General features: G+C 48.3%; 1 protein-coding gene across 6 annotated transcripts in view; it reads left to right on the forward strand.

The window, feature by feature from the left end:
- Positions 1-13,467, forward strand: part of DYSF (dysferlin) — a 181,452-nt gene that overhangs the window by 147,477 nt on the left and 20,508 nt on the right. For all 6 annotated transcript variants that reach the window (XM_087935713.1, XM_087935716.1, XM_087935718.1 and 3 more), the window contains 6 exons: positions 2,148-2,239; positions 2,929-3,099; positions 4,235-4,377; positions 7,224-7,363; positions 10,513-10,601; positions 12,158-12,253. In XM_087935713.1, the coding sequence (XP_087791839.1) occupies positions 2,148-2,239; positions 2,929-3,099; positions 4,235-4,377; positions 7,224-7,363; positions 10,513-10,601; positions 12,158-12,253 (731 nt within the window). The remainder of the gene's footprint in view (positions 1-2,147; positions 2,240-2,928; positions 3,100-4,234; positions 4,378-7,223; positions 7,364-10,512; positions 10,602-12,157; positions 12,254-13,467) is intronic.

Genomic DNA, 13,467 nt, shown 5'->3' on the forward strand with positions numbered 1-13,467 from the left:
TGAGAAGTTGCTGCAGGTGCTGCGTCATTGGAGGTTTTTAAGAAAAGATTGGACAGCCGCTTCTCTGGACTGGTATAGGGTTTCCTGTTTGAGCGGTGGGTTGGACTAGATGTCCTCCAAGGTTCCTTTCTCTTCTCTTCTCTTCTCTTCTCTTCTCTTCTCTTCTCTTCTCTTCTCTTCTCTTCTCTTCCCTTCCCTTCCCTTCCCTTCCCTTCCCTTCTACACTCTACTTCTATCTTACTTATATTCTATTTCTATTCTAATTCTTTTCTACTCTACTATTAGGGAATAATAGGGAATAGGATAGAATATAGTCTATATACTATCCTATTCCCTATTCCATTCCATTCCATATTTTCTCTTCTCTTCTCTTCTCTTCTCTTCTCTTCTCTTCTCTTCTCTTCTCTTCTCTTCTCTTCCTTACCCTAACCTACCCTACCCTAACCTACCCTACCCTACCCTACTCTACTCTACTCTACTCTACTCTTCTCTAATTCTATTCAAACTACTCTATTCCCATTCCCATTCCCATTCCATTCCATATATTCTATTCTATTCTATTCTATTCTATTCTATTCTATTCTATTCTATTCTATTCTATTCTATTCTATTCTATTCTATTCCATTCCATTCCATTCCATTCCATTCCATTCCATTCCATTCCATTCCATATATTCTATTCTATTCTGTTCTGTTCCATTCCATTCCATTCCGTTCCGTTCCATTCCATATATTCTATTCTATTCTATTCTATTCTATTCTATTCTATTCTATTCTATTCTTATTTTCTATTCCATTCCATTCCATATTTTCTATTCTATTCTGTTCTGTGCTGTGCTTTCTGTTCTGTTCTATTCTACCCTACACTCTACTTCTATTCTATTCTATTCTATTCTATTCTATTCTATTCTATTCTATTCTACACTACTCTACTCTACTCTACTCTACTTCTATCCTACTTCTATTCTATTTCTATTCTAATTCTTTTCTACTCTACTAATAGGGAATAATAGGGAATAGGATAGAATATAGTCTATATTCTATCCTATTCCCTATTCTATTCCATTCCATATTTTCTCTTCTCTTCTCTTCTCTTCTCTTCTCTTCTCTTCTCTTCTCTTCTCTTCTCTTCTCTTCTCTTCTCTTCCCTTCCCTTCCCTTCCCTTCTCTTCTCTTCCTTACCCTACCCTACCCTACCTTACCCTACCCTACCCTACCCTACTCTACTCTACTCTACTCTACTCTACTCTACTCTACTCTAATTCTATTCAAACTACTCTATTCCCATTCCATTCTAAAGCTTCCTCAATTCTTCCGAACTGAAGCTTCTTCTTGAATTGAGAAATTAGGTGTTTTCAAGTAAAAACAGTTCAAGACATTCCGGTCGCCTTTTGGAGCCTGCACTTTCGTTGAGGGTGGACCATTCCTAGCCCTGAGCTCTGTGTGGCCTTCATCTTCACCGCCAAGCCATTCGCTCAACGAATGAGGGTGGGGGTGGGGGGCAGAGCAGAGCAGAGAGGGAGGTGGTGATGAGTGTCTGCTTATTCTCAGTAGCAATGTGGATTCCATCTATGGTCAACATGTGGCTTACATCAAGTTAGTTTTTTATTTTACGTCAGGTATATGAAGCTTAGATGTGTCGACGGGGAGATTCTTGAGGACATGCAGAGCAACGTTCCTGAATTGGATGGGTCCCAAATGGGTTGGACTACTACTCCCATATATCCCAGCCAACAGGAAGTTCAATGCCTCTACAGGCCACCAGGTTGGGAAGGAGAGTCTAGGGCAGGGGCTTCCAACCTTGGCCACTTTTAAGACCCGTGGACTTCAACTTCCGGCTGGAGAATTCTGGGAGTTGAAGTCCACAGGTCTTCTGGTGGCCCTGTTCTTGGACTTTCCTCCAAGTTTCCTCTTTGGTTGCCCAGTCTATTTGCAGGAACCAGTAGAGGCATCTTGGGTGTGGTGGTGAAGGACAGAAGAAGACCCCAAGGGTGACTTGAAGCCCTCATTCGTTCTCCCTCTGGCCGATCTCATAAGGTTGCAGTCTGCACATTGATGGTGGAAATATCTAAAGGGGGTTTGACTTTGCTTCCCTGCCTCTTCGGTGCCTTGACCCCTTTCTCTCTCCGTGTCCTTCTCCCGCACAGTGTGACCCTTATGTGAAGATTTCTGTGGGGAAGAAGTCCATCAATGATCAGGACAATTACATCCCCTGTACCCTGGAACCGGTCTTTGGAAAGTAAGTCTTCCCGTAGAAGTCCCTGACAGGGTTGGCGGAGGGGAGTTGATGTCCCTGGATGGAGTGGGGTGACTTGCCACGGACTACTTGCTGCAGCCAAATCACCACGGGACAACCCACTAGAGGACAATTCCACAAATGCAAAAGTTCAATCAACTTCGACAGACCCATGGCCAATCATAATACAAGAAAGAAAGCCAATCTAGAAATACAGCGGTTACGATCATTTCGACCCAAATGTGGACACCAATAACAGAAGTAACCGAATGAAATGATAAATACAGTGTTGAATTGCCCGTGGTGAGTTCTCCTGCAGCAAATTGAGGAAGAGGAGGAGGAAGAGGAGGAGGAAGAGGAGGAGGAGGAAAAAGAGGAGGAGGAGGAAAAGGAGGAGGAGGAGGAAGAAAAGGACAAGGAAGAGGAGGAGGAGGAGAAAAGGGAGGAGGAGGAGAAGGAGGTGGAGGAGGAGGAAGAGGAGGAGGAAGAGGAAAAGGAGGAGGAGGAGAAGATGACTATGGGGTCCTTGGTGCTCTCTGAGCCTGGTTGTTTTCTTACAGACGTGTCATAACCTCACTAAGTAACCTCATCAGTGCTAGAAAGGCGTTTCAATTGCTGAACAGCTACAGCAACTCCATAAAATCCCAGCCCTTGTTCCTTTCAGCTGACTGGTATGTTTCTGCTTTCTGTAGGATGTTTGAGTTGACTTGTACGTTGCCCATGGAGAAGGACTTGAAGATCACCCTGTATGACTATGACCTCTTGTCCAAAGATGAGAAGATTGGGGAAACCATCATTGACCTAGAGAATCGCTTCCTTTCCCGATATGGGGCTCGTTGTGGCCTTCCTCAGACTTACTGCATGTGAGTACTTCTGGACAAGCCTATAGAACTTACTCAGGGAAACAGAAACATGAGTTTGACTCATCTTCTCAGGGGAAGTACCATCCTGGTGGTGGCATCTCAGACTCTTCCTGGGTTCCTGTACCTCTCAGATGCTGCCACTATGAAACTGAGAGAGTTTAGTGGAGGAGGAAGAGGAGGAGGAGGAAAAGGAGGAGGAGGAGGAGGAAGAGGAGGAGGAAAAGGAAGAGGAAGAAAAGGAAGAGGTGGAGGGGGAGGAGGAGGAGGAAGAGAAACAAAAACATGAGTGACTCATCTTCTAAGGTGAAGGACCATCCTGGTGGTGGTATCTCAGACTCTTCCTGGGTTCCTGTACCTCTCAGATGCTGCCACTATGAAACTGAGAGTTTAGTGGAGGAGGAGGAAGAGGAGGAGGAGGAAAAGGAGGTGGAGGAGGAGGAAGAGAAACAAGAACATGAGTGACTCATCTTCTAAGGTGAAGGACCATCCTGGTGGTGGTTTCTCAGACTCTTCCTGGGTACCTGTTCCTCTCAGATGCTGCCACTATGAAACTGAGAGAGTTTAGTGGTGGGGCAGACTTTTGCATGGAGAACATGCCAGATTCAGCCCCATCCTATATACCTAAAACACAATTACATGTGAAAACGTAGGAGAGTCTTCCTTCTGACTGTCTAAGGGCTTGAAGGACATATTATGTTATGTTACTGAATGGTTGCAGGAACTAGGTATGGCTAGTCTGGTGAAGAGAAGGACCAGGGGAGACAGGATAGCAGTCTTCCAATATTTGAGGGGCTGCCACAGAGAGGAGGAGGAAGGGGGTCAAGCTATTTTCCAAGGCACCCAAAGGCCAGACAAGGAACAATGGATGGAAACTGAACAAGGAGAGATTCAACCTGGAAATAAGGAGGAATTTTCTGACAGGGAGAACCATCAACCCATAGAACAGAAGTTGCCTTCAGAAGTTGTGGGAGCTTCATCCCTGGAGGCTTTCAAGAAGAGACTGGACTGCCATCTGTCAGAAATGGTGTAGGGTCTCCTTGGGCAGGGGGTTGGACTAGATGACCTACAAGGTCCCTTCCAACTCTGTTAAATCTGTATTGTTTCTCTGCTTGGTTGTCTGTTTCTCCCCTTCCAGTTCTGGTCCCAACCAGTGGAGAGATCAGCTGCGCCCATCACAACTCCTCCATCATTTTGCCTTGCAACACAAGGGCAAGCTTCCAGTTTACAAGACTGACCAGGTCATCTTTGGAGATCAAACGTACTGCCTTTCGGACCTGGGTAAGAACTCCATTCCTTACAAGCACTGATGATGTTCCCTAGTTGGGTCATGAAACCTCATGGAATCTATTGGTGTTAATTGGCAGTTTTTAAGATGGCAGTAAAGTGTGATCACCCTCGGAATGCTACGTCCAGTTTTTGGTCACCACAATACAAATAAGACGTTGAAACTCTGGAAAGAGTGCAGAGAAGAGCAACAAAGATGGTTAGGGGACTGGAGGCTAAAACATCTGAAGAAGAAGAGTTCCAGGAATTGGATATCTCTAGTTTAATGAAAAGAAGGACTAGGGGTGACATGAGAGCAGTCTTCCAGTATTTGAGGGGCTGCCCCAAAGAGGAGAGGGGTCGACTTATTCTCCAAAACAACAGAGGGCAGGAAGCGATGGATGGAGACTAATCCAGGAGAGAAGGAACCTAGAATTAAAGAGAAATTTCCTAGCAGTGAGGACAATTAACCAGTGGAACAGCTTGCCACCAGAAGTTGTGGGGGCTCCAACACTGAAGAGATTGGACAGCCATTTAACTGGAATGGTATACAGAAGACCTCTAAGGTTCCTTCCAACAATGTTTCTATGTATATCAAGGGTGACTGAAACTTGCAGTTTTTCTGGCACCTCTTTTGGATCTACCCAAAGACAATCCATCCTCTTTGGGGTCTGTGTGGGCAGCAGAGACCAGTATGCAGAGCTTGGTATTCAACAGGTTCTGACCAGTCTGGACAAACGGTAGCGGAAATTTGGAGTAGTTTGGAGAACCGGCAAATACCCCAGTGGTTTGGATTCAAAAATTTTCACTACAGGTTCTGTGGGTGTGGCTTGGTGGACGTGACAGGAGAAGGTTACTGCAAAATCCCCCTTCCCTCCCCACCCCGACTAACCTGCTTTCCAGCTCCATTCTCCTGTGCAGGGCAACCGAAGGAGACCCAGCCGATCAGCTGGGACTCAATGGGAGACAGAGAAGAGATGGGGTCGGCGGGGACAGTCAGAGGTGGCATTGGCTGGTTCTCCGAACGACTCAACATTTCCTCTACTGGTTCTCCAGAACTGGTCAGAACCGGCCAATCCTACCTCTGACTGGCCCCGCCAACCCCATCTCTTCTCTGCCTCCCATGGAATCCCAGCTGATCGGTTGGGTCTTCCTTTGTTGCCCTGCACAGGAGAAAGGAGCTGGAAAGCAGGTTAGTGGGGTGGAGAGGGAATGGGGATTTTGCAGTAACCTTTCCCTGCCACGCCCACTAAGCGATGCCACACCCACCAAGCCACACCCACAGAACCGATAGTAAAAAAAAAATTGGAATCCACCACTGCCTGTATGTGTAGGTTCTGGCCAGCAGAGAGAGACATTGTCCCAAGGCTGAGTTGTTGCAAGGACGGTCAATCGGTCCCCGAGGAGACAAGCAAAGGAGGCCTTGTCTTGCTGGATTCCATTCGGGTTCATGCTTGCGGGCTTCTATATTCCTTTTGGGTTTTTATAGCTGGGTTGGATGGCTTCCATCTTCTGTCGTGGGACAGCGGGCGGTGGGCTTCCCAGAGGTTGACCAAGTTGCTGTAGGGTTGATGAAGGGGATCCTTCCCTCAAAACGACGCTATATAGAGCCCTGCACACCAGAACAACTATACCCAAGGACAGTTTTTTTCCCCAAAAGCCATCACTCCTCTAAACAAATGATTCCCTCAACATTGTCCAACTATTTACTAAGTCTGCATTACTATCACTATTCATCTTCTCATCACCCATCCCCTCCCACTTGTGACTGTATGACTGTAACTTTGTCGCTTGTATCCTTACGATTTATATGGACTGTTTCCTAGTATGACTTGATTGCTTACTGTACCCTATGACTATATTACCCTATGACTATTATTAAGTGTTGTACCTCATGATTCTTGACGAATGTCTCTTTTCTTTTATGGACACTGAGAGCATTTGCACCAAGACAAATTCCTTATGTGTCCAATCACACTTGGCCAATAAAGAATTCTATTCTATTCTATTCTATTCTGTTCTGTTCTGTTCTGTTCTGTTCTGTTCTGTTCTGTTCTGTTTTGTTCTGTTCTATTCTATTCCATTCCATTCCATTCCATTCCATTCTATTGAGTCTGTAGAAGGCCCAACAGCAAGGAGTCAGGTTTAACCTAAGAAGCCTTGATGGTTTTCTTGCAGACGTTTCATGACTCCACTAGGTAACACCATCAGTGCTAGAAGGGAGGGGGGTTTGCTTTCTGTTTGCTACTCCCTGCCCTGCCCTGCTCTGTGGGGGTAGGTGGGAGTGTTGTTTTCTTCTTGGTAGCTCCTTGATTAGGCTGTTCTTTACTGTTTGATTGAGACTCTCACCCTTCTAGCACTGATGAAGTTACCTGGTTTGGTAATGAAATGTCGGCAAGAAAAGAGCCCAACTCAAGAGATCACCAAGGAACCTACTCTCCTCCTCCTCCTCCTCCTCCTCCTCCTCCTTTTTCTCCTCCTCCTCCTCCTGTTCCTCCTCCTCCTCCTCCTGTTCCTCCTCCTCCTCCTCTCCTCCTCCTCTTCCTCCTCCTCCTCCTCCTCTTCCTCCTCCTCCTCCTCCCCCCTGCAAACATCACTCTCTTCTAGTTGGGTCATGAAACATCTGCAAGAAACTACCCAGTTCACTAAGGACCCCAGAATTCAACCCTGAGCCACAGATATTTTCCTCTCTTGCTAACCTAAGAGAATAGTGGCCAGCTTGAGCAAACGCAAACTGAACCAGCAACAGGACCTCTGGGGGGCCCACTGTGTCCTTCCCCCTCCGTCCCTCCCTGCATTACAGACAGGAGCCCCAACAATTGGCCGGTGGGTGAAATCTCTGCCTTTTCTCTTCAATTCAGAGGACAGCAAGCCTCCCAACCCCCACCTGGGCCCTGTGGAAGAACGGCTCGCCCTGCGTGTCCTGCAGAAACAAGGCTTGGTCCCTGAGCATGTGGAGACCAGGCAGCTGTACAGCCCTCTCCAGCCGGACATTGAACAGGTAAAATTGGCCAGGAGAAGGTGGTGACTCCGAAGAAACCTGACCTTTTTCACTCTCAAGGCTTCCAGTCAAGAAGATCAGGACGATTGGCTCATCCTTGGCAATTTACTTGCTGGTGTGAAGGATACAACATCAGGGGTGGGGTTCAAATTTTTTAACAACCGGTTGTGTGGCTGTGGCTTAGGTGGTGGGCATGGCTTAGTGGTCATGTGACTGGGTGGGCGTGGCTTGGTGATCATGTTATTGGCTGGGTGTGGCCAACTCAACATCACTCACCTCGAGGCACGCATCTCCTCGCCCGGCCTCTCATGACTGTAGGGATGCTGCAACAGTCGTAAGTGTGGAAAACGGTCATAAGTCACTTTTTTCAGTGCCATTGTAACTTTGAATGGTCACTCCACACAAGCAAAGTACCAGCAAAGGAGGGGAAAAAAACTCCAGAGAAGTTCCTGAGACAGGAAGTCTAGTCCTGTCAAGAATGTAATAAGGGTTAATGGAGAGGCAGTTTCTGTAAGCAACACCAGAATGTTTCCTTCCTGCCTCCCTTACAGGATTAGGCCACTAATTTCTTCTAACAACCGGTTCTGCGAACTGCTTAGAATATTAACAACCGGTTCTAGCGAATTGGTGCAAACTGGTAGAATCCCACCCCTGTGCAACATGCGTCAGCCCATGGGTGCTGATGGGTGAGATTCCTATGTGTATGAATGTGCTAGAAATATTATATAGGACCGTGATGGCAAACCTATGGCATGCATGCCGGAAGTGGCACGCATGCCGGAAGTGGCACACAGAGCATTTCTACCGGCATACGAGCCGTCGCCTGGAACTGATCCACAGTGCATGCGCCCATGCCCCCCCATCAGCCAGCTGATTGTCAGGGATCTGCTGTGCATGCACAGGGGGAGATGTATGCATGGGAGACCCACACACATGCGCAGGTGGGCGGGGGCGCAGGAGCACATTTTATTATGGGTGCAGGCACATGCGCATGCATGCGCATGTGCTTTTGGCAGGTTATGACGGAAAGGTTAGCCATCACTGATATAGGAAATCCTATGTCTCCAAGGAAACAACTGATTAACAGCTCCCCCAAAAATCTTTCCAAACTTACACCAAACATGAGGGTTAATCAAACACTTATTTCCACTAGTGCTATTCGACCGGTTCAGCCTGGTTTGTCTGAACCGGTTGCTTCAACGATCAACTGCTGGTCTCTCCCATCTGCCTTAGCTCTATACTGACCTTTCTTGCTTTTCAACCTCAGCTGCTTCGCACCTGTTGAAGACACAGATAGATGCAAGATTGCAGGAGAAGGTTAGCAGCAAGCCCTCTGCGCATGTGCAAAGTGCGTGTTTGGCGCGTGGGTGCACAAAGCGTGCATGCTCACGCGAAGCACGCCCACCAAGCCATGCCCACCGAACCAGTGGTAAAAATATTTGAAATCCACCCCTGCTTATTTCAAATTGTAAACGCACACAAGAGCAAACCCACAGAACCCAATTAGCATAAGATGAACATAATTATGATATGGTACCAACCCCTCCTCTGAGGTCAGCAGGTACACCCACCCACGCCCCTCAAGTGTCACCCTAGGGGCTCAGCACCTACACACTTCCACACCCAGGACAAACTCCCCTATAAAACAACCTCTCTGTACCCCACTTCCTCTGTAGCTGCCCCCAAGACAAACCTTGTCAAAGCATTTGACTATTATTGTGAGACAACCCAGGAGCAAAACACGGCACACGTGGGCTTAGACATTTAACGGTGGTTTATATACAAGACATTTATATACAGAAATATACATGGGAGGCAAATACCTGACAATCAATCCGTTTTCTTAACTCTGCACGGAGAACTTTACAGTGAAGACAGGGCCCAAGGAGAGAGAATATGCGCTCTAATGGCTGCCTTTATATAGACACCTCTTAAAGTGATAAAACTTCTGTGGACCCATTCTTGGTCTTAAAATGGCAATACCAATGCTGATTCATTCTTATTGCATCAGCCTTACATTGCATCAGCTTTACAGCAGCTGGTCAGCTCTTAAATCTCAATACCTCAACAAACCTCTTTGCTTTGGGGACTAAAGAAATCACTTTTCCTCAAAGCTGTCTGGATTTCAGTCTGATTTATTCTTGCACAACCTCGGCTCGAGTTGGAACTGCAAATTATTCTTCCGACACTATCAATGTCCAGGCTTTACAAGCCCCACAAGAGATGGTGCATTCCAAGGCCAGCTTGCCTAGTGGTTGCCCTCTAGCTAATTAAAGGGGTCTGTAGATGCCAGGTTAAGTCCAAAGCTCCATCCTCTCTCAGCCAGGGCCTAACTGAATCTTGGGTGTGTGAGGTGGGTGGAGTTGCTTAGTGTTTTGGCCCACCGGCGGCTGATGGAGCTGGCAGCAGAGTCGGACAGTAGTGAGGAGGTTGGGGAGGAACCTGGGCCAGTCCTGAAGGCTAAGGAAGGCTCAGACGAAGACTCTGCATCGGAGGCAGAGATTGGGCCAGGGCAGGCTGGCAGTCATAGCTGCCTTCGGGCTCAGACAGCAGTGAGGCAGGGGAGCTTCTGGAACCGGTTCCCAGCCTGCGCGTGCACAGAGCTGCCAGAAGGAAGGAACAATTAAGAACTCCAAAGGGGTAGGGGGCTTTTGCAGAAGACAACTCATTCATTCATTTGTTCCAGCCTCATGAAGATTTGTCTGTGTAACCCAGCTCTTCCCTGTCACCACTGCGTGTGTGGAAATATTTACCGGGCAGTTTTCCAGGATAGATAAGGTCTGAGCTAATTAGTGTACCTTTGCAAGACCGTTTGCCAAACCGTTGGCTGAATGTGAATGCACTCAATTCACTTTCATTTAATAAGAGGTTTTTCCGGGACTTAAGAGTTGGCTTAGTGATTTTGGGGGGAAGTTTAGGACAGAACACTTGGACCAATGACCAGTCCTTAGCAAACCATCATAATAGACAGGAAGACGGTGGAGAGAGATTGGTTGCCTTCCATAGGAATTCCACTGATGTCCCAAGAGATAGACTCTGTAGCTCTCTGCCTACGAAGCCAGGAAGTTGCATTCAAAGCCAAATCCTTGGCCAGGGATATTGCAAAGAGACCCTTCTTCTCTAATTCATGGCTTTCCCTTGCATTACAGGGCAGAGTTCAGCTTTGGGTGGACCTGTTTCCAAAATCCCTTGGGCCACCAGGGCCACCATTCAACGTGACCCCGCGAAGAGCAAAGAGGTAATGGCCTCCCCTCTCAAGGTTTTTCATGCATGTAGCTTTCCCCATAAACCAGTGTGTTTCTCAACCGTGGCCCCTTGAAAATGAGTGGACTTCAACTCCCAGAATTCTGGGCTGGCTGAGGAAAGCTGGGAGTTGAAGTCCACCCATCTTCAAGGGGCCGCGGTTGAGAGGCACTGCCGTTGACCTTAAGAACGTTAAGCCTGGAGGACTTCAACTCCCAGAATTCCCCAGCCAGAAAAGCTGGCTGGGGAATTCTAGGAGTTGAAGTCCTCCAGGCTTAAAGTTGCCAAGGTTGGAAATCCCTGCCATAGACCATCGGATGAATGTGACCGGTTTCATCTTGCTGAAAATCTTCTTCCTAACTCTAGTAGCCCTCAAGATGGACAGTGGAAGAAAACCCTGAAGCTTCTCTGCCACCACTTGGCCTTTAGAGAAAGGTTGTTTTTGAACACGGAGCCTGGATTTAACCACCACGACCAATAAGTTCATTCCCAACCCCTCCATAGTAGGTGATCTCCAGGATCGCAACCACGAAGGATTGCAACCAACATGGCCTCCTTGCCATGGACTGTTCAGTTGCCAAGTTGTTAACATAGTGCATGTCCATGGCCAGTATAGTACAAGAAGAACCTCAACGTGGTCACCTAGATACTCAGGACAAGCTGGCTCTCAATTGTTGTTGTTGTTAGCTGGGAAGTCATGTCTGACCCATTGCGACCCCATGGACAACGTTCCTACAGGCCTTCCTGTCCTCTACCATCTCAATGGGACACAGCAAAAGAAGGAACATGGCTACTCTGAGAAGAAGCACAGCTACCTTTAATTCAAAGGAAGACCACGGGTGACATGATAGCAGTGTTCCAATATTTGAGGGGCTGCTACAGAAGAGCGAGGAGTGTCAACCTGTTCTTCAAAGCCCCTGAAGGCAGGACAGGAAGCAACAGATGGAGACTAATAAAAGAGAAGAACCACCTAGAATTCAGGGAAAACTTCCTAACGGTGACAACAATTAACTAATGGAACAGCTTGCCTTCAGAAGTTGTTCAGAAGAAGTCCTGAAGTTGCCTTCAGAAGCTCCATCACTGGAGGTTTGAAAGAAGAGCTTGGACAGCCAACTGTCTAATATGCTATAAGGTCTTCTGCTTGGTCAGAGAGTTGGACTAGAAGACCTTCAAGGTCCCTTCTAACTCTGTTATCCTGCATTCTGTAGGCCAACTGATTCGGGGGAGCAGGTTCATCCCTGGAGGGCTACTGAAGCTACTGAAATGGCTTGTGAATTCTGTTCCTGGGAGGTGGAACTAGGTAGAGATGACATTTCCCGCTTGGGATCTTCCAACAATCTGTTGGCTTCCTTCTGGGAGGAAGAGGAGAACAGGAAATGCCATGGACTGCCCTGATCTTTAGTTACAAAGCTGATCCAAAGAACAGCCAGGAAGTGGCGGTTCCGTTGCTGGTTGTAGTGAAAGACCCTCCTATATTTCTAGACTTGACTTATCTGCTGTTCTTCTCTTTGACAAGAGACTCTTGAACCCCATCTGGGCTGTTTCTTCCAGGTTCTACTTGCGTTGCATTGTCTGGAATGCCCAAGACGTCATCCTGGATGACCTCAGCATCACCGGCCAGAAAATGAGCGACATCTACGTGAAAGGGTAGGTAGCAGGGCTGGGCGGCTGGGGAGCTTCGCGCGGGTTCGGGAGAGCCCCTTAGCTGAGATTCTGTGCAGTTTGGAGAACCCCCAAATCTTACCCCTGGCTGGCCCCACCCACCCTTCCCCTCCCAGGAGTCCCCACGGGGCCCATTTTGGATGCAGGGAAGTGCAGAGCCACATGGAGGCTCAAGGAGGGTGAAAAACGGGCCTCCTGGAAGTTCGAGAAGGCCAGAAATGGGCCCGTTTCTGGCTTCCAGAGAACCTCCGGAGCCCAGGGAGGCCATTTTGGCCCTCCTGAAGGTTTGAGAAAAACCTCCAGAGCTTGTAGAGGGCAAAAAACAGTGGTGGGATTCAAAAAATTTTACTGCCTGGTTCTGTGGGTATAGCTTGGTGGACGTGGCTTGGTGGGCGTGGCTTGGTGGGCATGGTGTGGCTTGGTGCGTGTGGCTTGGTGGGCGTGGCTTGGTGGGTGTGGCTTGATGGGCATGGCTTGGTGGGTGTGGCTTGGTAGGTGTGGCTTGGTGGGTGTGGCTTGGTGGACATGGCTTGGTGGGCATGGCTTGGTGGGCATGGTGTGGCTTGGTGCGTGTGGCTTGGTGGGCATGGCTTGGTGGGTGTGGCTTGGTAGGTGTGGCTTGGTGGGTGTGGCTTGATGGGCATGGCTTGGTGGGCATGGCTTGGTGGGCATGGCTTGGTGGGTGTGGCTTGATGGGTGTGGCTTGGTGGGTGTGGCTTGGTGGGTGTGGCTTGGTGGTGTGGCAAGGGAAGGTTACTGCAAAATCCCCCTTCCCTCCCCATCCCACTAACCTGTTTTCCAGCTCCGTTCTCCTGGGCAGGGCAACCAAAGGAGACCCAGCCAATCAGCTGGGAGTCAATGGGAGGCAGAGAAGAGACGGGGTTGGCGGGGCCAGTCAGGGGTGGGATTGGCCGGTTCTCCGAACTACTCAAAATTTCCGCTACCGGTTCTTCCAGAACTGGTCAGAACCTGCTGAATACCACCTCTGGCCAAAATTCACCCCCCTGTTTTGGTGCAGGAGGCTGACTAGGCCACACCCACCCAGCAACTGAGCCGAGAACCCATTGCTAAAACTTTTGAAGCCGACCCCTGGTAGATAGTCCAAAGCTTCATGACAAGGGTACCTTTCTTCTTCTTGTCCGTGGAGATCCTGAATTGTCCATGTTGCAGTTATCCCCAAAGGTGTTTCCCAAAAAGCA

Source organism: Pseudonaja textilis, chromosome 6, assembly GCF_049901715.1.
Source record: "Pseudonaja textilis isolate UNSWEBS1 chromosome 6, rPseTex1.2, whole genome shotgun sequence".
In the NCBI taxonomy this organism is placed as follows: Eukaryota; Metazoa; Chordata; class Lepidosauria; order Squamata; family Elapidae; genus Pseudonaja; species Pseudonaja textilis.